At 41.1% G+C, this 26918-nt stretch overlaps 2 protein-coding genes across 2 annotated transcripts in view; one reads left to right on the top strand and one right to left on the bottom strand.

Annotated features, from left to right (window-relative positions):
• Positions 1 to 4647, bottom strand: part of LOC119443070 (late secretory pathway protein AVL9 homolog) — a 34566-nt gene extending 29919 nt beyond the window's left edge. Inside the window, exons 1-2 of the mRNA XM_037708214.2 lie at positions 4105 to 4647; positions 2041 to 2170 (exon numbers count right to left, since the gene is read on the bottom strand). Coding sequence (XP_037564142.1) covers positions 2041 to 2170; positions 4105 to 4182 — 208 coding nt within the window. The 5' untranslated portion in view covers positions 4183 to 4647. The remainder of the gene's footprint in view (positions 1 to 2040; positions 2171 to 4104) is intronic.
• A 54-nt stretch (positions 4648 to 4701) lies between these two features.
• On the top strand, positions 4702 to 26211 carry LOC119443071 (post-GPI attachment to proteins factor 3). Its single transcript, XM_037708215.2, has 8 exons — positions 4702 to 5532; positions 6307 to 6459; positions 6873 to 6935; positions 9893 to 9954; positions 10589 to 10725; positions 11233 to 11434; positions 13365 to 13547; positions 17852 to 26211. The coding sequence occupies exons 1-8, from the start codon at positions 5161 to 5163 to the stop codon at positions 17925 to 17927; spliced, it is 1248 nt and encodes a 415-aa protein (XP_037564143.1). The 5' UTR covers positions 4702 to 5160; the 3' UTR covers positions 17928 to 26211.
• Positions 26212 to 26918: the final 707 nt, after the last annotated feature.

Below are 26918 nucleotides of genomic sequence, written 5' to 3'. Positions count from 1 at the left end.
TGACAGCAAAACATGTCAAGTGACAACTGAGTAGATTGAACAAATCTTGTGCAAGCCATTCCGTAATGTTTTAGCGTACTGTACAAAGCGGCCTCGTCACAACAGCCAAGGCAGTCTACGGTGGAAATGAGTTAGCTCTGGTTTAGTCAGCATGGCAGTGCTACAATTCATTTTAATGTCTACCCAATAAGGGCTTGCAGTATGAATGTAGGGGTGTGTGAACAGTGAAATTTTCTAACCAAATGGAATGTGAATGTTAGAAAAAAAATTGGCTTCGAAATCACATTGAATATAGAATACTTGGAATTTCTAAACAAAGGGAAATATAAAGGTTGTTTGAACTTCATTTGCAACAAAAGGCTCATTTACGCTATTTAATACCACTAATGCCATTAACACTTGAAAGTCATTTCAACTGAGAAGCTTGTAAATCAGAAACAAAGGAAAAGTGACTATATCTGCGGCAGGTTGTAAACTTTCCGTTGATTACACTCGGTCATAATGTGTAATCAATAATAAATTCAATTCAAATAGTAGAATGCATGAAAGTGCTAGGCATATATTTTTCAAGTACTTTATCTTGGGATGACCATATCCGCGAAACTCATAAAAAATTGTGCAAAACTGCGGGTATGCTAAACAAATGTATACATATCATGCCTCAACATATAAAACTATTACTATGTAACTCGTTAGCCCTTTCTCAGTTATCCTACGCACACCTAGTATGGGGCACAACAACAAAAACGAATCTAAACCGACTGTTCCTAATTCAAAAGAAGTTCATAAGAATAATTGCAAACGTCTCATATGAACTGAAGGAGTGTGCTGGTCTGGGCTGGTTGGTACATCATTAGGACGCAGCAACTCTTTAAACAATTTAAGGTTAAAGACATAAATAATTCTTATAATTATCGTTTACTCCAGTCATACTGTTCGGCTACAAAAAAGAACCGATTCTTTGACAGCGAGGTTTCAGAATTAAGTGAAAATATTGCCATATACACTACGCATCACCCCAATATTTGGCACATACCTACTCCTCAAAACAACTATGCGAAACAATCAATCACTTTTACCCTTCCAGCATTGCTCAATAATCTTGCCAACAAATCTCTAGATGTGTCACAGTTACCCCCCAAAAAAACAATGTGACTTCAGTTTCTGTGAATTATGTTGTATTTATTTATTTCTTGTCTTGTATTTACGCATTAATGCAAAGCTTTCCTTTGTATTTTGCAAAATCCTTATTGTATGTACATGTGTGTAAAACCAGTCATTTGTATAAAAAGTGTCTGTAAACTGCTGCTGCTGTGTAAAGAGGCAGCCACCCCCCCCGTCAAGCTACTGATATCAGTAGCTTTTTGTGGCTACTCCTTTCCTTGTATATTTCTGTTCAAGGAGAATAAATTCAATTCAATTCAATCATGAGAATGGAAGTAATGAAACAAAGGAACAGCACGTGACCAGATGCACGTAGCAGAGTGTAGTGCTCATTGAAAGAGTGAACGCATTACAGCAACATAATTGTTTGAAAGGAATTAAAATTTGGCCAGATTGGTCAAATAATTGCTTTGCCAAAATCAGGACAACAATTTCATAGGCAGTTTTAAGGTGAGGCTTGTTTATTTAATGAATGAAAACTGATGTGCAGAAATGGTCTCCAGGCGATCACTAAAAAATTAGCTCGTTTACACAACAACCACAGTTCTCTGGCAGCAGAATAATTTACAAGTGAGAGGCTTGTTTGTTTAATGAATGAAAACTGATGTGCAGAAATGGTCTCCAGGCGATCACTAAAAAATTAGTTTGTTTACACAACAACCACAGTTCTCTAGGAGCAGAATAATTTACAAGTGTCTTAACTTGCATATTATAACACAGTTGGCCCTTATAGTACTTGAAGTGAATGAATATTTGACAACTTTGAATATAAAAATCTCAAATAATATAGCAAAGACTATTCGATTCGTATTCGAAATTTTGAATATTTGCACACCCCTATATGAATGTTTCTGACATGAAAGCTTGTGGTGTTACCTTCTTCATAATTATGGGCACCATCAGGCAATGCAAGGGATGGAAGATGCTTCCATGGTTCGGGAAGATCTTGATTCTCCTGAGCCTCTGTTTCCCCTCTTCCAAGTATTGGAGGATATGCATACTCCAGCTAGAAGGTAAGCACACAGCAACATAAAATGTAATCAGTCCTTAACTGTTCAAGTGTTGACAGCATTTAATGCTAGCAAAAAAGTGCCATTAGTTTTTAAGTAAACCATTACTGTCCCACAATTTTTTAAATGTTCACGTACTCCCCAAGCACTAATACCAATGGTTGCTCATAGCCTACGGCTACCTGAAGCATGATAGTAATTGTACTACTGACATTAACTGAAATTGTAAATAAGTAAAAATAACTATGCCATCCCACTTTCACACTCACTAACCAAGTGTGAAGGATGTCGAGTGTTCAGGCCACAGCACATAGCTTCTCGTTATGCAGCAATTGGACATTGTGTTTTTAAGTAACCATATATAGGTCATTTTCACATTTTTCTCCCATTCATATTCAATTTGTTGTAGTATGTGGACAATACATAAAGTCAGCATGTCAGAATGTTTTCTATTGCTTTCCTAAACAGGGGCGTGTGGATCTTAATGAAGAAACGAATAGTGTTGGAGGCTTCTGTCTTCCACAGAGAAGCCATTTAAATTGGCAGCTTCTGCACACCCATGCTTTACACACTGTAGTTACTGAGCTAAGTGCACATGCAAGGTACCAACAACTTCAACGCACTAAATGAGCTCTCCAAATCTGATCTTGCACAGGAAGAACCACCATATTATTACGTTCATTTACTATAAATGCCATTCAGAAATACAAAGAGAACCAAGTAATCACAAAATAAAAACATAAATACTAACTACAAGTAGAGAGAGCTGGGCGTGTTGGAATGTGCTCATAATCTGTCAGTGCAACAACTAGACACGGAGGAAAAGAGGAGACTATCACTCTGGGATCATTCTTCTTTTTCCTCTGTGTCTAACTGTTGTGATGACAGATCACTATCAAGCAAATTTTACAAAAAAGAAGAAAAGAAAATTAGATATTGCTGATTGAATGATCATATATAGTGATGAAGACAATGGAGATAGGCAGTTCCCGTTTCCACTTATTTTAATTTGGCACCAGGGATTTAAAGCACTGTATGGCTGAGGCAGTATCATGTATCAATTGATAACTACTTTTAATGAGTGGTTCAACTGTCACTGACTCGCTGCTATTTGCTGCCAAGAACTCTTCTTGGTTATGGGAGGTGGCTATGGGCTCATGCAAGTGACAGTATTAGAGCGTGCTTGAGTATGTGCAGATCGAGCCCTGCCTACATGTCATTTTCAAGCACGTACAGCTTCGAACCTGGTAGAGTCGATCATGCTTCAATTTTGCTAAAATAGTTCAATATGCAAGTGACAAAACTTACACTTATTTGGAACAAGTAGGGTGAAAGCGGCCAGTTCATAATTCTGCATACCAGCGTACCAGTTTCCGATTTTGCACACAACTGCTACAAACTACAAATATACAAGCTACACATATAACAGATTTTGTCGGTACCGGCACCTATATATCGGCAACGAAACAAGCAAATTTATATGTCGATCGCGTCGCCGAACTTCGACGGGGATCGATACAGCTAGCTGTCACACTTGCTTTCGGACTCGTAACATATTAGTTGCTATTTGCAGGGAACACACTGTACAGATACCGAGAGTACAGCGGTCAAATGCTGGGCAGCTATCTGTGCGTGTATATTCTTCAGTCTCAAGCTTGCCACGACGACTGCATCAGATTTCGCGGCTTGTGGCGAGGGAGGGGGGGAACTAAACAAGGGCGTTTTTCAAGAAAAGCATCTACCAAGATATGTCGCTCTACAGAAGATGTCTTGATTCCCTAATTTTATTCCCGCGTCAGTGATGTAACATATATTATACCATAAGAAAGAGGGCGAAAGAGGAACGCACAAACTGACAAATAGCAAATGTGCAGTCCCTCTACAGGCAACCGAATTGACAATCCGCGTGTTACCGCGGAGCCCAGCTTACCTGGTACCCCTTGATGTGGTGAAATCCAACGACGACGACATGGAGAATAGGTGCCTCGTTAACAGGTGGTTTCTCCATAATCGCGCTCGATTGATCGATCCGCTGCAAGGCACGCAGATTATACCACAATCAAGGACACAAATTTGTCGCTGCGCTCCGAGCCCTCCATTTGCAGTGGGCACATTGGATGCAGAAAATGTGAAGATCACAGATGTAGAAATTCGCAGGAAAATGCAGGACGCCCGTCGTCAGCGGCAAGCAAGCACAAGCAGCAGTCGGCGGCGACTCGGCACTCCTACGGTGAGTTGATGAGCCAAGGTGGTGCATCGAGATCTCAACACATACCAGCGGGACACACATGGGTCGCTGACGGGCACACGATAAAAGTTTCCATGCTCACGTAGCAGTCATCACACAGCGTGCACAACGGCTTCAGGAGGGAAACGACAAAGGCTACGTTCAATGGTCCTTCCGCAATCGCGTACAAAACCGTGCGACAGGATCAGAGGCGCCTCCGGAACCTGAACCGAAACCGCTCGACGCGCCACTGGCGTGACGACAAAAACGCATTTTACGATGAAAATTATCACTCGCACATCACAATAGCATATCACACTCTTTTTACGCTTATAAGTCAACTTTGTTTAAATTTTAGTAACAATTTTGAGTACACTCTTGCATTTTATTACCTAACCTTCAGAGAGACTGCTGCACTTTGGCAACGCGAAAAGCATTGAGGTAAACGGAAACGAAAGTGAAAATAAACGGAAGAATTCGTGGCTACTGCATCATTCACCCGTCTGAGCTAGCTGCCCGTCGCTGTATATGTCAGGTCCATCAGGGCCACTAAATGCAATATAACGCTATTTAATGTGCTCAGATTGTTCCCTGTGTAACGCGTGAAAAAGAAATGACATCACGTGGCACAGCTAGCGTTCTTTCGTGTCGAACTGGGAGCAACACGGAAGCACTGGAACGAGAGCTGCCGAAGCAGCTCTTGATACGACGTCGAGGAGCAGCGCCGCGCGCAATCAGCCGCCGCCTCCGGCAGTTCAGATGCTGATAAGATGGGCAGGACTACGGCGCCCCATCGGTTTCTCGTTTTGTAAAGTGATGATCGGACCCTCGCAAGCAAGCGGCATCACTCGCAGTGTGGCAGCCGTATCCTTGGCTGCGCTGCTTCTCTGCTTGTTCGATGTCGTTTCCGCATCAACGGGGGATCAGAGTGCCGAGTACAAGTCGTGTCTACGACGATGCCGCGGCATCAACTGTACGCAGGAGAAGCAAACCACCTTTCGCTCGGGTCAAGCGTGGTATTTGGCTCTTCTGCTCTGGGACTGCGCTGATGAGTGCCGTCACGAGTGCATGTGGCATGCTGTGGACGTGCTCCAGGCTAACGGCAAGCCCGTGCCCCAGTTTCACGGAAAAGTGCGTGCTAAATCATTATGTGTCTGTGTCCCTGACGCCAGCTGTCTTTTGCTTATGCGTGCTGTGGATCGTTGGCGTAAAGAACGTCACGATGCAGTTTGTCTTTCGGAGATTCCATTGATGCAACGTCTGCGCGTTTAGTGCATTGCCTCTCTACTTAGCACCCGGTGTATTCTTAAAGTCATTCTTAAATTAATGCAGAAGTAACAAGCAGAAGAAGCAAACGCGTTTGCGCTTACCATGTTTGCGCTTAGCATGTTTTCAACCTTAAAAAGTTGTACGACGATGCCATGCTACTGTTAGCAGGGAAAGTCTAGATGTCAAATCAAGAATGGAAAATTGCAAAATGAGTGCACTTAGCGAAGTGGCTCGTGCGCTCGCAATGGCTCAGAGATCGAATACATCGAGTAGCCTAACTACACATACTGTGTTCGACTTTTGTTTACAATGTGTCATACTAAAAATAGACACTTGCCTACGTTCGTTTATCAGCCATATTGCCTCTCACGAGAAAACAACAAGAACAGTATGCTTTTGTTCTTGAGGCAAACAAATTGAAGGGTAGGTGCGCTAGTACAGTCATCAAGACATACACACTCCTTGTACTCCAGTATGCATGACCTCCCCCCCCCCCCCCCCCCTTTCCCTCCTGTGGTGATATGTCATTGTCAAGATGTTCTTGGCTATATGCTTATGTGTATGTGTAAGTTGGGTGCATCGGCATCTGCTGTTTTGCGAGCCATCTTACTGATATGAAATCTGCACAACTTGCAGTGGCCATTTCGGAGGTTCTACGGCATCCAGGAGCCAGCTTCAGTTATCTTTTCTATCCTGAATGGCATCTGCCACTTGTGGATGTGGCGCAAGTTCAGGAGGCTTGTACCATCTTCAGCTCCCTTTTATGTCATCTGGAAAGGGCAGGCAGTGGTGAGAAATGCTGTTGTTACAAACCTTGCCGAGAGGAAATCTTTTATTTCGCATTTGGTAGGAACTTCGATTGCTTTTGTCAAATGCTGTTTGAAGGATCTGTGACACACTCAATCACCTTAGACTGCCATTTGTTAAGGTGACAACTGAAGCTTTATTACATCTAGTGAAGGATGGCTGCTTTAGAAGAATTGAAGACAGGCCAAAGCGTTGTCTGTGAAAAGTGTTGTTTTTTGGTTAATCATGTGCAATGCATTGTTTATCTGTTATTTTCTTGCTGGTACGTGCTTGACCATATGTTTCAAATAGACAAATAGGAGTTTCGTTTTATAGTAGAGATCAATTCTTACTTTTGGCATGTACCACACTGTCTTAGAAAGGAACATTTTTGTCACTGTTTATTTCTCTTTCAGTTATCGATTAATGCCTGGTTCTGGTCTGCTGTCTTTCATGCTAGGGACACTCCACTTACTGAGGTAATTATGGCCAACACCAATTTCGTTTTCTTTTTTTTCTTTCTTAGGTGTGTGTGAAGTCCAGTGAATTAGGTGTTTCATCTACACATATCTAGCACACCAAAATTCATACACATTACAAATAGCAAGGAACGTTTTTATAAAAGGGTTCACTATGACAAAAATATGAAATAATTGTAAATAACTCTCCCCATTACACGTGAAACTACCCGAATGATGTACTGAATACTGCAACAATCAGCTTTGGCAAACATGGCAGTCACTATGCGTCGCAGGGAAGCCACAAATTCAAAAAAGAATCCTGTTCTCCTCTTTGGGCTCATCTGGTTCCTTCTTCGCTCGTCATGACACCAACAGGGTGAGAGCTGTCGATTGGTCATTCGACGAGGGATGACAGCACCAAAGTTTCAAGAGCTGGCTGTGTGTTCTGAGAAAAGAGTGGGCTCACCCCTTGCGTGTCATTGATCCTTGCATAAAGCTTCTATTCAGTCAATGTCACGTGGAGGGTGATTAGACGCGAACAATGGCGCCTTTCATGTAGTGTTTTGATGCAACCCGTAGATTTCACTGCACCGCAAGTGGCTAGGAGGAGAGAGCGCCTGTGGGGATTGTAGCAAAGTTAAGCAAGAACTGCAGCGGCTGTGCATATTCATCAAATGCCTGTAACGTTGCTATCACTCTGTCATTTCAAAAATGTGCTGTGGCTGTACGTTTGGTAGACTGGTACACAGCTGCCAATGCATAACAAATTTTTGAGCTCAGAGTGGTTTAGGGGCCCTTTAAAGGGGCGACAAAATATTCAGGTAAAGTGGTGCATTTAGCTTATAAAATACTAAGTATGGGACATTTGCTTACAGTAGAGACTTGGCTTGCCAAGAAATTATGCAAATTCAAAGCGCAGATGGCGACATAATGTTGAATATTTCACACCAGCTATTAGTGATATCATAGATTTTGGCAAAGACAGATTACAAGGAAAGGCAGGGAGGGTAACCAGATAGACAACTAGTTGGCTACCCTGCACAGGGAAAAGCGATAAGGGATTGAAAAAATAAATTTGACTAAGTCTTTTGGATTGTTTATCATTAAGGTTGAACTCTATCACATTTTAGGAGTAATAAAAATATGGTCTGATAACTATTGCAGGCTTTTCGTGTACGAATAACATAAAATCTTTGGCATGGCACTGATGTCATCGAAGCCATAGATTGTGTGTGAAATTCACAAAACAACCTTCAGCACTCATTTTCTCTATTAATAATTGGTAAGGGTGTGCAAATATTTGAAATTTCAAATACAAAATTAGCAAGTGTTGCTATTTGATTTGAGAATTTACTGTTCAAAATTGTCAAATAATTTTTGTTGGAGTTTATAGAGAGAAACTGTGATGTAAGGGAGACTGTTCCAAATGATTCTGGTGCATGAGAGCCATGGATGTTGCGCAGAGTCACCAGTTCCTGAGTGAAGGCTCAAGGCAGATAACTTATGCACAGTATTTTTCTGTACGAATTTCTGCCTAACCCGCCACGGTGGCTCAGTGGCAAAGGCGTTTCGCTGCTGAGCACGAGGTCGCGGGATCGAATCCCAGCCACGGCAGTCGCATTTTGATGGAGGCGAAATGCAAAAATGCCCGTGTGCTTGCGTTGTAGTGCACGTTAAAGAACCCCAGATGGTCAAAAATTTATCCGGAGCCCTCCACTCCGGTGTGCCTCATAATCAGAACTGGATCTGAGCCTGTTTGCATACCTTTAAAACATTATATAGTTCTGTACTATCACACTTGTCTCCTTAAATGAATGCAAAACTATATGTGAATCTGGTGACATGCAGTTCCCTTGTTTTATAAGTGATTATCACAGAGTGCCAGGTAACTCAAAAGTTCCTCAGTCAACTGTATGCCCAGTTGTGAACTGCATTACATGCCTGTATCAAACGCTGTAAATAAGCCCTTCTTTTTTATTGAACACTCTCCACCCGAACTTTATATTCCACTTTGTTTACAAGCGAGAAAACATTGCATATTTAAGGATGTTCAGAGATTGTTATCAGTCTTGCTTGACTTAGTGTGCCTCTTTAAAGCTCCTTTAAAGAATGTATTTCAGAAAAATAATATATTTACTTTGAGTCGCTGACACAATAAGTTTTCACCGTGCAGTGTTCTTCATTTTATTAAAATTCTGCATAGGTGCACTGTGCACCGGGTAGCTTTCATAGTAGCATTTGATTGACAAATTCTGGCCAAAGGATGTTGCTCATGTCGACTTGACAAATACTACTATGTCTGCATTCATCACCTTCATTTCAAGGATTTCTGACGTTCACTCTTTTTACACAGCACTTTTCACATAACACTGCAATAAGATGCTGGGATTCATGTCCAGAAATTGAGTGGGCCACAAAATGGGGGGAAGCCATCATGGCCAGTTTGCCTGCCTGCAAATTATCTGCTAATTGCTGTCTCGCTGCAGTCCTCTAGAGTGGTGTAGTGATTGAAAACAAGTATTTATTGCCACTCTTTATGCATCTGTGGCACTGCAGTTGATTTTAGTGCAATGTTGTTCCAACAAGAAAACGAGTTTAAGGTCTTTCAGTAATGGCACTACCAATATTAGATGTACTTGAATAGATTTTATTAAGCAGTGGTTGTAATGGAGTGAAGAATTTACAGACAGCCCACTGTTTGTATTGCCGTCAGGGATGACCATGTTTGATTGCTGGCTCACATGTAATTACATTGCAAGTCACTTTTCAGTACCTTTGGTTTTGATATAGTGGAATTGCATGTCGCAAAACCCATGTTAACAGTGAGCTTCTCCTATAACTGTTATCTAAGACATGGATAACATCAAGATATACAATGTTTGAGAGTGGCTTGGGGCCTACTATGGGCCCTTTTTCTTTATGTTCAGCAGACTGATTGTCCCTCAAAACTTTCTTTCTTTCCATTTCTCATGTAGAAGCTTGATTACTACTGTGCCTTTTCTGTGGTGCTCTACTCGCTCTACAGTTTATGTATGAGGTAAGCAATACTGCAGAAACCTGTATGTGAGAGGAAAAAAAAAATTGTTGAGCTCTCTTGCTTGGCAACATGTGGCACTAAAGCTTCGCTATAGCATGTAAGAAGTTTCTCTTTACTGGTGTCAGGCAATTACATCGCAGCTTTTGTCAGGATGCCTGGTATCTTTCAATAGCGTTGCTTTTTCTGTGCACTAGTGTCTATTGCTGGTTTCAAGTCATATTGTTAATGCTGAAAGTGTTCAGGCATATATCAGTTTAATCAGAATTATCGCTCAATGGCTTCATTGGCTCGCTGCACTGGTTTATAAGGCATATGTCTGAGTCAAATTGTGTATTCATTATAGACTTAGCTGAAGAGCTTTTCAAAGAAATTGAACTGAACACAATTTGTGATAACTTTCTGTCCAACTCTAAAGCTGCCCACTGTCTGTGTTCCGTGTGATAATGGGCAGTGAGAAACATCAAGAAAGAAAAAGAAAAACCTCAAGGAAGTTAATATAGCAAATTCAATGTTTGTAATGGACACTTTTTGGCACCTCCATAGTAACACTGTTACTTTTACCTCTGCTTGTAACATTTTACTTTGCTTACAGTAATGTGTTACCACTGCTTATCCTTACGACTGTCTTTTGCAGAGTTCTTGGAACAAAAAACATGTGGCTGTCCATCTCGGTGACCATGCCTTTTGCGGCCTTCTTTGTCTACCATATCCAGTACTTAAACTTTGTGCATTTTGACTATGGATACAACATGAAAGCCAATGTGATTACAGGCAAGTATGATAATGGCAGAAGTTTGTTTTTCTTTTAAGTGTCCTCCCGACTCAAGCGTAAATAAATGAAATTTTAACCACCATTTTCTTTTCCTGTACTACTGGCATATCGGTACCTAATTAAATTGCTTATTAGCCTGTAAATTGAAAAATGCTGCCATGTGGACATGGTTTCCAGCATTAAATTAGGCTTTTCACTACAAATGGCATCATATCCTCATTTATTGCACACAAATGCAACAAGTATAATTAGGGAAACATTTTTGTGAACATACTACCAAATGCATTGTTGTTAGATATAAGTACAAACTATTAAAGTACTACAACATAATTACAGACTTCATTGCCTGTTTTCTCGGCACCACAATTCCTTCAGCACTCTGCGTACCCGCAGATCTGCTGTCCATTTTGCCAGTTCGCTACTGTTTTAGGTGAATTCATGATTTAGTGCTTCTGATGTAAGAGTTCCATGGGCAGTGTTCACTGATACGTGGGCCATTCATACAGGTCTGCTCAACTCAATTGGTTGGCTGGGCTGGTGCTGGCATCATAGGAAGCGCGGCTATGTGTGGAGGGGCACCATTGTTGTGTTCATGCTAGACGCTCTGCTCTTGCTGGAGCTGGGTGACTTCCCTCCGTGGCGTTTCCTGGTTGATGCCCATGCCCTTTGGCATCTGGGCACGGCTCCACTGCCTCTCCTGTGGTACAGGTATGCCATGCATTGATATCGCTAGGAACATTCACAACAAAGACATTGATCGGATTCCATATGAAAGCCTTGTTCACTAAGGAAAGTGACTGGAAACACCAAGCAGTTCTTGAAAAAAGTGGAGGCACCAGCAATTACTTCAGAGAGAGTGTCTTCGTGACCATCCAAGCTGTTACTGCCCAAGTCCTGTTCCTCACAACCTGTGCCATCGTAGTGTGTGTAGGAGTAAAGCTGCCAGCTGAAGTATTCGGTATTTGCTCATTACAATAAGGTAGTGCAAAAAAGAACAAGTGGGATAAGAAAAAGTGAGGCACAAGAGCTGGCTCTCTTCTTTTTCTTTGCATTTTGGTTAAGGTTGTTTACTTGGTTAGATAGTGTAGGTTCAGGACGAGGAGAAGCTTATGCAGTGCACATTGCTCATGCTGACACTGCACATTGTTTACATCATGTTTTGGAATATGCTTCATCCTTAGCAGTGGTAACTATCTATCTATCAATCAATCAGTCAATCAATTTCTATTGTTTCTGATAAATATTACCGCATGTTATTGTTATACAGGCAGGATCCCAGAGCCCTTTCAGGAGTTGTAGCAGGGAACAAAGTTACCTGTTGGGCTTTCTGGTATAGCATGATAGAGGCAAAAGGTGCAGCACACCCGAAACAGGACAAAAGAAAAACACAGACTGCACACACATTTAGCGCCAAAAGTGTGTATAGTCTGTGTCCTTCTTTTGTCCTGTTTCGGGTGCGCTACACCTTTTGCCTCCATCATTATTGTAGTGGGGGTTTGTTTTTTAACATAAGTGATTACAAGTAAATTACAAGGCAAAAATAAAAATAAATACAAGTATTACAATATCTTTGTTACAAGTGTGTGCGAAACGTTTTTTTCTTCATTAACATGATTACTATTATAAGTTAAGTAGATGAACGAAAAAAAGTTGCTTATATAAATAAAGTGATGTGGATGATGGGATGCTATACTGTAAAGTGTTCCACAGTTTCGCAGCAATATAATAAAATGAATATAATTCATTGCTAGTCCTTATGTAGGGTATGCATAATGGTACAGTTGAGGTAGAACGTAATGAATACAGTATGTGGATTTTTGATATGTTAACATTATTGATGGGCATAGAACAGCATTATGTAAAAGTTTGTAAGCAAGTAGTAGAACACAATAATTGTGACAGACTGTTGTGAGTTGTATGTTTAGTAATCCATAAGCATATGAAACTGAGTCTATTTCTTATATAAAAAAAGAGTACTTAGTGCTGTGTTCTGCGCTACTTTAAAGGGTTTCAGCGTTGTATGGTAGGTTAATTCGTAAATTGCTATAGCATATGTAATGTTTGAATGTTTTTAATGGGAAAATGTAATGTAACCTGTAAAGAAGAGGTATTTTCCTGTAAATCTTAAGTGTTGTTTCATGAACATGTGTGTGCCATGAAAGCTGTGTGTCCAAGTGGACACCGAGAAATTTTTTACTAGTGACTCTTTCTAATGGTGTGTTAATCATTACAAGCGAGTTATTAGACGTAAAATTTGTGTCTTTAGGGGCAAGACTAACACAGTTACTTTCAGTGGCGTTTGCGAGAAGTTTATTTGCATGAAGCCAGAGTGATAATTTTTTTTTAGGGCTGTTGTAGCTTTGTCATATAGTTTCATTTTCTTTTCTCGCTGTTATAAATATGTTAGTATTGTCTGCTTAAAGCATACATTCTTCAGATATAACGGGTGGTAGATCATTAATGCAAGTTAAGAACTAAAATGGCCCTAGAAGCTAGTGAAACTCAACTAACAAGCCCTTTCTTTGAAATTACGAAAAGAGAACTAATGCGAGATGATAATATCAGTGAAAGTGAGATATCAGTCAAACAAATTAAGCTGATCCTTTTCTTGTTTATTTTAATTTTATTTTCTGTGCAGGTTTTTGATTGATGACAGCCTCTATGAACTGCACAAGAAGCAAAATGCTGGAAAGGCTACAAATGGGTTGCGTCACTGGTTCTTCCTGGGCGATGAGAGCATAAAGAAAACACCAAAAGATGTTCAAGGTTGCAGTGAAATGTTCACTGCAGGCCAGTGCACATCTTGCCAGAGCCATGAAGAGTGAGTGCCAGTTATCTGTGCTTTGAAGCCGTGTTTAGCAAATTCTTCCTAGGAACAAAAGGCAAATTGTCTTGTTGCTCAGTTTCTTATGCCTGCTCTAAGCACAGCAAGGATGCACAATGCCTAAACTATGCACGACAAGCATGGCATGGTTTAGCTACTCAGTGAAAGTTATGTTTTTATTGTGGTGGAAGAATAATACCGTATTTACTTGCATAATGAACGCACTTTCTTTCTAAAAAATTATGTGCAAAATTGGGGAGGGCATTCATTATGCAGGGTAAAATTTTTAGCGATTTTTTTTCCGCAGCCACCTCTAAAAAAATTGCAGTTTCGCCCGAAAGGCGAACCATCAAATGCGTAGACAGCTACACGAAGTAAATATAATAGTTTTATCGGCCATATAAACTTGCAAACATTCGCTAACTATGTAAATTAACAAGCATGCTGTCAGCACGCACAGGCAAACATGAACACATCACACTCAATGACCACGGACACTCGCTGTCAAAATGTTGGCATGAGAAAGCGCGGCAGCAACAGGGAGCGAAGTGGCCTTCGTGCAGTGACCTTCGTGCTCGCCGCTCAATTTGCTTCAATCGACGCAAACTGAGCGGCGAGAACGGAGCACGCACAAAGGTATTGACCCTTTTCATGGAACAGTTTGTTCTCGAGAAACGAGATCGTGCTTTCGGCGGGGCGCCACACGTTGCCTCAGCGAAAGCGCGCGAATGTGAAACCATTACCACTTCTGCCCTGTTTCTGTGCTATCAGCTGTCCGAAATTCCGAAATGCAACTGGGTTTTCACTCATGCGCTGTGCTCCATTCATGTTGCAAAATGTGGAGCGGTGGATTGAAGGCGTGTGCAGTGGTTGGCTGCAAAAATAGTGACTGGCATATTAAGGAATGGAATGAATATGTGTCACCAAGTTCACGGATCGTTGCTACATACAGACAGCCTGTGTTACCGCCCCTTCTCGATGCACGACTTTTCTCATGGATAAAACAAAAATTCACTCATCCACCAGCGTTGTATAGCTGACCTCCAAAGAAAAGACTTGAACGGCAAACGTGAGTACCACACATTAAACAATGACAAAGGGAGTAGCGCCGCATCCTGGCATAGTAAGTTTTGCACACGTTATCTACACACATCTACCCCAACTCCCACGTAAACTTACGCACACTCTATCGCCAGCGTATTAAGAATATGTAAATGGTCATACAGTTGAATCAATGCACCAAAGCATGGGCGACAGCACACGAATGGTCGAAGCTGAATGTTTCGTGACAGTCCACAGGGTAAGCAAGTTACTAGAGAATTTACAGACAGCCCACTGTGGACTACCATACATCTTTGTCACAAGCTATTACAAAGTACAGAACAGCTACGTTCCAAGCTTTGTGTGCTGCAAGAACGAATATATTGAAACTGAGCACACCCGCAAGTGATTAGGTAGAAAACAATCACATAGTGACCGCACCAACAAACTTCACTGAGTCAGAAACATGACAAGACTCTGCTTCAAAGTATTTGCCAAATAAAGAACGAAGAGCAAAACACGCTGATTCTTATTCAATTCATAAGCGGAAAGTTTGGATAGTTTGTAATACATTTTTAGCCTCACTTTTAGAACAAGCACTATATACGCTGCTCGCACCGTTTTGACAAAGCCTAATGAGCTCCGAAAGTGCTTTTACATGTCCTCTGAAGCTGTGGCCAAAGCTCCGTGTCGTCCACCCAGTCAGCGTCTACGATAGTTCCCAAAACAGAGGTTTCCCGAGTATAGCACTGGGCATCATGTGCATCCACTGTAAACATGGAGGCAACGGAGGCAGTTGAGGCAAGCAATGGACGCAACACCACGTGATCAAACATGGCAGCGCCCACGGGATCGCCGCGAAAAGGGTCAATAAGCCGCCGTCGCACCTAGCCTCAGCCCCGACGCAGGTCGCTTTCAAGATAAGGAGCGTGGGGGGCCGCGCAATGCACAGATGCTGCACCGCCCCCCTCCCTCCCCTCCCCCCGGCGCCATGCGTGCGACGAAATACGGCGCATTTCCTTCCCGCATTCCTCCCTCGAACGCGGGAGATTGAGGCACAATTGTCGGCGCCAACGGCAAGAATGCGCCTGGAGTGTCCATATACAGTGTAGACCGCTTATAACATAAGTCGCCGGAGTCGCGTATATCCGCACTATAAGCGGTACCACACTATAACCAAAGCAACAATTTTCAAGGCCCACACATATGCAAAACATGTGCACCGAGCTGCCACGTGTATGCGACAGTCGAGGAATGTGGCTAGAACGTTTGCTTTCAATTTACAGTCGAATCTCGTTAATTCGAACCAAATCACACGGCGGCACCTCCGACCGGCATTGCTCCGGCACCGCCATAGAATAAAAGCTTAGGAGAGACCCCTCAATGTCGCGCGTGAACAAAACAAAAAAGGAAGAAAGAAAGAAAAAACGCGGCGGAAATTTCACCCTCTCCCAAATGGCAAGGTCGCCGATTCTGCGTTGCGTCGGAAGATGCGTGTACGTGCCGACGTCTCAGCCACGCTACCATAGCCACGCGTAGAAAATGGCAGTGAACCCTTCTTTCTCCTTTATGCTTCCTCTACTTTCTAGTCATGTGTTGACCTTGCACGCTGCGGCTACGGCGCAGAGGGAAGCAGCGGTGCTGTCCCAGGCCGGCTAACGAAACTGCCCACGCTGGCAAACGCCGGCTTCCCGATAACGGCAGAAAACGAAACTTCGGGGAGCTGGTGCCGGGCCAGCTGGAGCGGTGGCGCCTGCACGGCGGCGGGCGCGCACGGTGACAGTCGAAAGTGAGGGAGCTACGAGGGAGGGCGAGGGGAGCCACTGAAGTTGCAGAGGCGAAATCCGCTTCCCTGCTGCCCTCCTCCCTCACATTCCACGGTCTCCGCGTGCGCCCTTCGCTGTGCCGTGCTGGCGCCGCCCACTCCCTGAAGTTTCGTTTACTGCCGTTATCGTGAAGCGAGCGTTGGCCGGCGTTGGCAGTTTCGTGGCCCTCGCTCGCTATGCGCGCCGTGATATTTCACGACTCGCACTCAAGATTCTGGTTTCAGCCTCACTGGCTGTTTGTTCGCACCACGCGCCCTTCTCCTCCACTTCGTCTCTCTTTCTTCCTCGAGCACTCCTTGGGGCGCCCGTTTGAGGGGAGCGTTCGCCGTCTCGGCTGACTTCCGTACTCCCAGGCAGCCGCATTGTAACCGGTATTTCGTTTCCCGCAACTGCACTATAAGCGATATGTGTATACATGGGGTGCTATTGGAAAATTAACGGGAGTCTGAAAAGACCGCACTACATCCGGTCCTGCACTATAAGCGGTTACGTTATAAGTGGTCTATACTGTAATTGCTATCATAATAAAAGTAGGAGACACACGGTACGACATCGTGTCTGATACGGCATCTGATACAATCGTACCCGCTGAACACCATATTAGGTTCCAAATCATACCGTGTCTCTCCTTCTTCACGGCAGCAAATTCAGGGTGCATTCATTATGCGATGAAAAGAAAAAGCACTCTTCTTGATTGGAAAAATGGGGGGGGGGGTCATTACGTGAGTGCGTTCATCATGCGAGTTAATATGGTAATAATGAAGCACTCAGTTGGAAAGGCTCGTGACACTCATGATTTGAATGCCACTCACTGAGTTTTCTGTTGTTCTAAGCTCCTGGCATTATTGTTCTAATATGTGCATTTTGAGCTTGTATTATATCTATACTTAAATCAACTGTTTTTTGGTGACATTACAGGTGTGGTGCTTTCCTCTATTGAACCTATAAGCAATGTTGTCTTACAGATATCAGTCCATCACCTTATGCAGCTGCTAAGCTATACAAAGGGAGCTGTTAAAATATAGCACATGGTAGTACCGTGATGCTATAAATGGAATAGTTGGTTTTTCGGTGACTCGTTTGCATACTATATTGTGAGGTCTTCCATTGCTAATCTCAATGCTGCTCAGTAATCAAATTTTATATAGCTGCATGTATTAACATATACATTTAAGTCTGTAATGCTGTGTGAGACAACCTTCACGTAAACTTCAAGACAGTGTTCTTATTCAAATGTCATAAGAAGTCACATGAACATTTCAATCAACGTGGCACATTTCTTTCAGTTTATTACAAGCTGGCTTCACATTATTAAGTTCTGCACCTTCAGCATTGCTTTTGTTTCTCTTCACATAAGCCTGAGGGTAGCTCAAAGCGAAATCATTGCCAAACTCCAGTATTGTGGGTGCTTAGACTAAATTGTTTTCTTCCTAGGTTTCTTATGAAGGCCAAGGTTCAAGTTACACAGAATGGCAATATTATTGGAGAAGACTGCCAGAAGTGCGTTTGACCAGCTCGGCTAATGGCGTGGCACCCATTCAACAACACTGCCTTGTTCATGTCCTTTTTCTTCTTTGTTGTGGTGTGAGTGCAAAAGGAGGTACCAGAAAAGAAGCAAGTTAATTGTTGCATGTTGTACTGGGGCTGTTGTTGAAACTTTGTAGTAATGTTTCAAATCTTTTTTTTCTTTTTTCCTTTTTGTCTACGTCAGAAAAGAGGGCAAGGAGAAGTTAGTAAAGGCTACATATGTTACAGCTAAGTGCTGTTCTTCTTCCAATGTGTGGATGTGTACCAGACAAATTATGTTAGCTACTTTGGTACTACAGCCGTCAAGGATCAAGAACGCACCTCTTGTAAGCTGAGTGTGGACTTTGCTTACTTGAAATCAGTTTTGCTTTGTGCCTCATGAAGAGTACACAATGTTTCATGTTTGTTGGCTCCTGCGAGCTCTTGACCTAAAAATGGAGCACTGGTTACACATACCGCATCAAAACTTATTACACTGATAAATTAATTAGAGAAGGCACACTTAATCTGTTTTAGCAGCATAGCAGCCATGCTGCGTTAAAATATACACTTGCACTTTCCCAGTTTTTATACATACATGAAGTACAGCACTCATAAATTTAAACGTAAACTGCAATGAAGGCTTTTTACACATAATTACATGAAAGTGCATGTGTAGTAGCTGTGTAGCCGGTTTCTAAGGATCGAGTAGTCCCGAGTATATGTTTTGGAGTCTGTGTTAAGCCGATGTTACAAATACAGGTAAAACTAGAAACAAAATTATGCACTGGAGTAGTTCCACAATTGTTTGCATTTGAACTTATGAACACTAAATGCTCAGAGATATCATTGCTTACTTTCTGGCATTACTTTTTCCAAGTCTGAATTATAGAAATCCGGGCTGGATACTTTAAAGGATTTGTTTTCTTAAGCATTGGCGGCAGTGATTATTTTAAAATATTGCTTTTTAAAGATTGTTAAAGGTGGATTCATAGCCATTTTGCACTTGAAGTAATTTGCACATGTAGTTTTACTTCTCACTTCAACATTTCTGGTTTGGATACAGTTGTTTTTCAGTTTAAGATTGTGAATTGCTGCTGCTGGTCTAAGCAAGAACTATGTAACCCTTATTGCTTTCCCTTATTGCCACATCCTGACGAAATGCATTGACCACTTAGCAGCTAGTCATTGCAGAAAAGCAGCACCTTTTCCTTTTCTTACACTATTGACAAAGTGGTTTACTAAACAGGGAATAGCTGCTTTGCTGACCACTGTAGATTTCACTTATGAAACCAAGACAATCGATTTAATTTCTTACCCGAAGAATGAAACATACTAAAAACAAGTTGCAAATGATCCCCGTGAAAGTGTAGTAATGCACTGTACAGTTAAACAGTAACCAGGAACCAATATGTAGTAGTGCCAACACTTTTTTATACCTATTTATGCAAGAAACACCCTGAGCTTAGCTGTTATACTCAGTAAAATTTTGAAGTATAGTGATTTATTTGGGTATATGTAATTAAAAAGTGACCACAGTTTCAAAAAAAAAAAGACAGCATATTGTGCATTCAGTCATAGCAGTTTGCAATTCAGTAGTAATATAGAGTGCTTTCCAATATTTAAGCAATGGCGGATTCAGTCGGCATACTTCAGACACTCCAGTAATTAACTGCAGCCATATGTTCCGCAATAACCAAACAGGTTTACGTCTTTGCGCAGATTAGCCAGCCATATTACTGTCTAAACAGCCACACGCAACTTGTAACATGTGAATGGTCAGCGTCGTGCAACACAAGTTTGTTGTGCTTTGATGTGCTGTAGATCTGGAAGCTTATGTCATGCTGAGCGAGTAGTAAATCTTAAATGTTTAGCCAACTACCTCTAAATTTTACTTTCTTGTGGAATCTGCCTCAAGGTGTGCACATTAAATATTGCCTCGTAATTAATGTTGGTGCAGCTGACAAGGGATGTCTGAATCGGGAAATGACAGTGTCACAATTGTTGGCTACAAACCATTATTTTTTTTTACAGTAATGTTTTATGCCTGAAAGCAAATATGTTGTGCTTCAGTCATGGCTTAACGTGCTTCAAAACCATTCAGCACAGTATTTTCATGTTACTACCATGCAAGTGGTTTGCTACCTGAAAATTTCAAGTCAATGTTGAAGGATGTGGCACTTCTAATAAGCACTTCTGAATGAATCATCTTTCTTAGCAGCTACCTAGTAGTACTCCTGTAATGTAAAGTATCCGTGCACCAGTGTGCTCAATTCAGTGGACTGTGGGCTTGTCATTTTACAAGTTTTAATCTTTGGAATCCCAACTTAGATGATTCTTGTCACTTCCATTAACTTCGCTTGCCTTCCAGAAACATTGAGAACCATGAACAGATTAAAAAAAAAATGCTTTGATGCTGTAATTTATTGAACAAGATATAATTTAGATGTAGCCCATTTTGTACTAGTCAAATGCAATAATAACAGGAGTAGCTTATTGCACTGGCCCTAACTACAATTATCTGTATGGCTGCCATTTATCTGTGGCAGGGCTATGCAAGATACTTACTGTATCCTTGGTACCAGTACTCAACACCCCTAAAGACTGTATTTTGGTACCGATGCAAGATACAGATGCAAAATTCTGTTCTGATACTATTGCCAGTAATTCAGTTATTTTTATGCACTTTGACACATCGACATAATCACTGAACAAGGGACATTCAAGGCAAGGTTTTGTTCATAGGACCTTTTGATGAAGCGATTACTGGGTTTAGTTATTTCTGTTGTACTTTCAGCTATTGTGTTGGTAGCAACACCAAACAATGTTACTTTGGTTCACTAAAAATTAAGTTCAGTTTCACTAGAGCTTTTTAGCAGAATATTTTCTGTTCCCCACTCTGCTCGTGTACACCCTCTGCGCCCCAGCGGTTGAATGGAGGAAGAACAGGTTTTAGAGGTTTTAGCTGAGCATTCAACCCTGCGGCAGACCTGCAGTCACTTACTGCACCATGAGGTGTTAGACAACAAGTATATAGCATATCAGTGCCAAGCAATGTATATTTCTTACTGTTGCAATTTTTCTAGGATATTCAGCAAAAGCTTTCACATTTTTTTTTTTTTTTTTACATCGCTTCTAAACAAGTGTGCATTATCAAATTAGGCTGCGCATGAGCCAAGTCGAAGGCGCTTGACATGCCATTTGTGCGCTTGTCACCAAATCATCATATTCACAGCTGTGCTTTTGACGCCGAGTTTTTGCCCTGATCTCGTCTGGTTAGGCACTGCGTGAAAGATGCAGAGCGTCTTCCGAGCATATCAGCAGACCTGCGACGATGGTGGCAGCCATTTTGTATTTTCATCTGTCTGCGCGCCACGCTTGCGCACTCAATATCCAGCGAGCTCTTTAGCGAAACGGAGGCGCCCATCCGCTCACGTACTCGCACCTGAGCGTTCAGTGCATGCGCACTTGAGCTGCTGCTCGCTGGTTGAGAAAAGCGGGGTACAGGAAATGTTCTGCTGATATAGTCTATTAGAAATCACATGTTTTGTAAAACAAGAGCACTGAAAACCCTTCTACACTGAGCCAGCACTTCAAAATAGCACCTTGAAAGAAAACAGGAGTTTAGACACTAGACCAAAGTGCATGAGTGGAACGAGATTACTTCTATTATTAACACTGTGTTTTTGTGCCGATCCTTGAGGTACATCAGTGCCTCCTTAGCTAAGCAGTGGACATCAACATTTAAGATATGAAATATCTCTGAAGCCAACCTGTTCACTGCAGCTCTACCTGATAGAATGGCAACTTTAAAACTGTAAACAAAGTAAAATGATGACACATTGCAAATTCATCTGTACTAGGCACGATCATTGTTTCCACATGTTTCCTGCTGTGTGATCTGTGTGAATGAGTCAACATTTGAAAGACGTGAAATTTTCTGATTGTGGCAGTCAGAAAGTTCAGTGCAACTTCATTGTGACATGAACAATGCAGGGAACAGGTTCTGTTGCTGTTGAGGAACATGTTAAGCATGAAAGGTATCACTTGTCACTGTAGTTAGAAAGAAAAAAAAGTGCTATGCTGATGAGCATGCTTACTGCATGGATGATTTGGCAATAGAAAACATGATGCAAGTGAAGCAGGACATGGTTACACAGACAGGACGAATACAGAGGAATCATGACACAGACACGTTTGCAAGATGAGCACAATGTCCTCTCTCTATACCATGCATTGTTTACATGGCAGTCCCTATTACTGAACATGAACTGAACAGCCGAAAAGGCATTTTTATTTATGTGCTGCTGATGATCATATGAGTTTTTTGGCGCAAGGGCCAGGGATGGCCTAAGAATGGCATTTGATACGCTGGACATGATTGCTCATACTGTTTACAATTGTTTGTTGTTGAGCAAAAATATATGTGATCTCGATTGTTCTCGTGGTAGCCCATTTTTGCCAAGACAGGATATTTGTGAATTCGTGAGAACTCCTTTGAAAAAGATATTTTGAAATATTGCAGCTGCGCATTACTGGAAAAATCAAGTATTTTTGGCATAGTAGTTGGTACCCAAAAATTCATTCTTAGCACTTCAAATAGTTTGATCTATATTGACACTTACAACCAATATGTTTTACAATATATCTTAATGAGGCAAAATCTACTCCTAGAGGTACTGTCTGAGGTACTGTCTGTAGTACTGTTCAGTCCTTGACATGGGGTGACAACATATTGTTTTAACCTTGCAGATTGTATAGAAGGTGTGGCATTTAATCAGCCAGAAAGTTTGGTCTATTTTATACAAATAAAAGTTAGCAGGTTCTTTAAAACTTAAAAAAGACTGGTCACATATTGTAACTTAATTATCATTTAACAAGACTTTAAAAGAAGTCAGCAAGGATTTATTTATCACACTTCCATAATGTGCAAGGGTTCTTTAGAGTTGCATTTAATCTTTTTGTCTATTTGCTATCCTTCATTGGCTCAAAATTTATCAGTCGCCCACTGAAGCTTTTGTTAGAGTGGTCGTCTAAGTTTCATCCATTTCTAGTCTCGCTATCCATCATTCCAATTTCTCCTTCTATATTGTTTTTGTTTTACTATTCCAAGTGGCCAGAATGTGTCTTGTTGTTGTTCTTGATCTTTTAAGAGTGTCGTTCAGAACAACAAGCTTTTAAATTAAATTAAAAGAAGCTTTAAATTAAATGTGTAATGTAACAAGAGAGTATACCTACACCGCATTGCTCCAGGCAAGCTGTGCTGAGCTCATCAAAAGTATGCAAATTAATGAATGTTACCAATGAAACAAAATTGTGAAGAACCCATGGGGAACAATATTGACTGGTAGGGGGCGAGTGAATGGTTGAATTTTCAAGTGAAATGATAATGAATACTAAAGAGCACGGGCTTTCAGATATCAGGTTGTACCAAATATTTTAGCATATCAAAAACAAACTTGGAGCTGGTAAAGGATAAGAAAGAACAAGGGAAGTGCTGTTTTTTTTTTTTTATTAGTACATGTAATGCCGTTTGCAAGTGCAAGTCCGCTCAATCAAGCTTGCAAATAAGCAAGAGTAAAATGTCACTAGACTTTGTCTGATCATTATGCTGACTGTAATTGAACAAAGGAACATCATGCAAGTGTATGCACATAAAACAATTAAGCTTGTTGTCTGGTATTGCAACTTTTTGCAACTTTAAGCTTTTTTTCATTTGGAAAAGAAGCTTGATATTTTTACAATGCCATGCATCACGTTAGTAATGCAGACATGTAGAGTTGCACGAAGAGAACAAAACTTCATATTACATAAATGGCAGATGACAACAGGATAGAAAATCAGGCGTGTTGGTATAGCTTCATGGTTGCAACAGTGTAACTAGACACGGACTGAGTAAAAGGAGGGGACAAGGGAAGTGCACTGTGTCCTCTTTTTACTCAGTCCACGTCTAGTCGCACTGTTGCAACCATGACAGATGACAGGTTCGAAAGCTGCTGAAGGACAAAGCAATTTAGTTTTTCATATAAATGGCAAAAGGGAAAAAAATATTATTTGGAGGCTAGAACAGCTACACCCTTTGAGCTTTGCTGTAGTAGATAATAATAATTCATTAAAACTGGAGGTGTTTTGGCTAAGTTGGCTAAACATAGGTTAAAGCCTTCAGTATATAGTTTTGAAATGCATTGCCCTTTGCCCAAGTGTGGCAGGCTCAAAGAATCATAATAACCTCTGTGTAATCGGCTGTGACTGGGTATTCAAAGAAGCTGAATATTGAATTCTGCAGCTGAAATATGCAATTTGTATATGAAATTTTGTGCAACATTCTCACATCCCTGCCAATGAGGTTTTATTCTTTTTTGGTCAAGCTTGTTTTTGTGAGAAAGCAAAGGCATTTCAATGCATATTTTTTAATCTTTATGTGGTAGGATAAGCTTTTGGGTATCAAAAGCAAGTGTCCAGATGTCGCTGAAGAAGAGAACAGCATTCCGAGTTGAAGAATTATTAATGCAGAAATTTATAATTTCAGTATGTCTAATGTCTCGTTAAATGTGGGTAGTTATTGTTTCTGTTATAATGTGGCTGCAGTCCCCTGAAGAATAACTCTTCAGCTCTTCTAGGTCACTACAACAATGTACAAATTATGTGTCATATGATGTGCAAACTGAACAAATGTTTTCAACCTACTTGCACAATATTTGCTATTCTTCAAGCGTGTAATGGTTGTGCTAGATCACAAGAGTCTGCCATCATAAGCAAAATTGGTCCAGGACAAGTTTAGAGGCCAGGGAGCCAGTTTGCAAGTTAGTCTTTCAAATTAAAAGAAAAAAAGAAAGTGATTGCTTGGAGACATGATTTTGCAAATTAAAAGTGGTTTGCTATCCTTGGTGTGGTTGCACCTTGACTTTACACAAGTTCCAGATTTGTTGAGCAAGCGAAGATAGAGCTGACAATGGAACAGAAAAATGGCATTAGTGATCTTTCAATTGTTCTTTACTGCAAATGCTTATTCTTGATGCTAGCAAAAAAAAAAAAAAAAGAGAGAGAGAGAGAGAGAGAGAAGCAGCAAGTGTGACACAATTCCAGAGGTACAAATGTGCCACCATATTGAAGGTCTTCGGGCTGTTCTCCCTTCCATTCCATCAAATTGTGGTTGGCCTTGATTTTGGGTCAACAAGCAGCAGCAGGCGTACCATAATATCCTGCTTTAATGAGGTTCTTTGCCCCGATTTTGGTAAATCTGTTTCCTTGTACTTGGATAACAATGTCTGTTTTATTTTTGTGCTCTTTTTCCTTGTAATTCTTCTATGCAACCAAAAACGATTTTCTTTTTGGCTGCGTTATATGCAGATCATTTTTTTTTTCTTCTTATCATGGCCCTAAAATTGCCCCTTGCATTATATTTGTGTTCGTATTGAATTTCATGATAGTGTGGCTCAGCGAAAATTGCACTTGCTTCTGGAAAAGAAAATTTTCATGAAATGTTTCGCAGCTCAGCATATTTGCCGTATTGTGGTGTAAACAACTTAGCTGCTCCCTGGTGGCACATGTTGAAAGACAAAGGGCCAAATGTGAGTGATGCCGCTCTTTATTTCCCTGTGCCCTCTAAGCTTGACCTGGCATTTTATCCTTCTGGTGGGGCATCAATGTCCTTAAGACTTGCAGAGAAATACCATGTGCCTTGACTGCCTCAAGAGATCAATGATCATTGTTGGCATTGATTTGCTATTCTTCTACTCAACATTCCGAAATGCTTGTTGGTCATCGTTATCAGCATACGTGCACAGCCATAAAAATGTGTATGTGCGTGTTCTTTTTTTTTTTTATAGTTAGAAAAAGTGTTACATTTAGTCTTTCGTGGCATATCCCGTTCCATTGTAAAGTGATCCAGAATGATGTAGTACACTACTGTAGTGCTTATGTACAAGAAAAGAAGGATCATATCCTTGTTATGTAGGCAGGAGATGTTCTGGAAGCATTTTTTTTTTTTTTTGTGATTGTAAAGCTATTACGTTAAGCTGTTAGTTGTGACTGTGCAGTTTGTCTAGTCATCCACTTTCATAAGTCATTGTTCATTCCATCTAAAACTTCAATGGACAGCTGTTTAAGTAAATTGTATCTGTGTATATACTTGTGCATAATATTTAGGCATGTGGGCAGTGACAGCTTGTTTTGTATTTTTCATGTTTCAAGGTAGCAGTCCGTTAGTGCTTCTTGGTAAGGGTATTTAGTACATTTTTAGCCTCTGCTTACCTCGTATTTTGGACATTATTAAAAGCATTTACACAAATTTGTTTCCATACTCGCTTCTTTCTCAAGTTTCTTCCATGTGCAAAGTGTGTCCTGTCAACCCCATATTTCCATCTTTCATTTTTGTTGACAAATCTAACAGAAGACTCTTGTTTCTTTCTAGGTTTTGATAGCCGCCAACATTTAAAAGAAAAACATTTTAAACCTGTAAAAATTCAGTAAAAAAGTATTACAGTCGAGCCCACTTATAATGATCCTTACTATCATGAATAATAGATTATTAAAACAAAGATAGCATGATGGTCATAATTTTCATGCGGCCTATAGCAGCATGTCTTGTATAGAACGAACATGTTGCAATTCCACGCTCCTTTAGAGCGAATACAAAAGTACCATTCAGTCTCCCGACAAGGCACCACTCTCCTTGCACGGCCACCGTTTTGTTTACTTCTTGGTTTGAGGTTACTGTGCATTGTATAAAAAAATTCGGCAGAACCCATCTCACGATGACTGTTCACGTTAATGTGATTGGCATCCAAGCAATATGGTGTGGCACACCATGTTGCTGAAGATGCCTTAAATTCTGTAGTGGTAATAAATAACTACAATGGTACGACGACAGCATGACGACAAAAATGATGACGACGGTGGAATGACCTTGATGGCATCACAAGCACATGCCTAGTGGCCAATGCTAGTAGACAACTTTGGTCACTGGGTCTAAGAGGCTAGACAGATAGACTCG

This window comes from Dermacentor silvarum, chromosome 2 (genome assembly GCF_013339745.2).
Source record: "Dermacentor silvarum isolate Dsil-2018 chromosome 2, BIME_Dsil_1.4, whole genome shotgun sequence".
NCBI lineage: Eukaryota > Metazoa > Arthropoda > Arachnida > Ixodida > Ixodidae > Dermacentor > Dermacentor silvarum.
Note: the sequence above shows the minus strand (reverse complement) of the source record. Positions and strands in the feature narration are given on the sequence as shown.

Excerpts from the sequence above, each read along its gene's own strand:
- LOC119443071 (XM_037708215.2), top strand. The coding sequence starts at position 5,161 with ATGCTGATAAGATGGGCAGGACTACGGCGCCCCATCGGTTTCTCGTTT. Across the intron at positions 6,936-9,892 it reads GGGACACTCCACTTACTGAG|AAGCTTGATTACTACTGTGC; the intron begins GTAATTATGGCC and ends TTTCTCATGTAG. Across the intron at positions 13,548-17,851 it reads TCTTGCCAGAGCCATGAAGA|GTTTCTTATGAAGGCCAAGG; the intron begins GTGAGTGCCAGT and ends TTTTCTTCCTAG.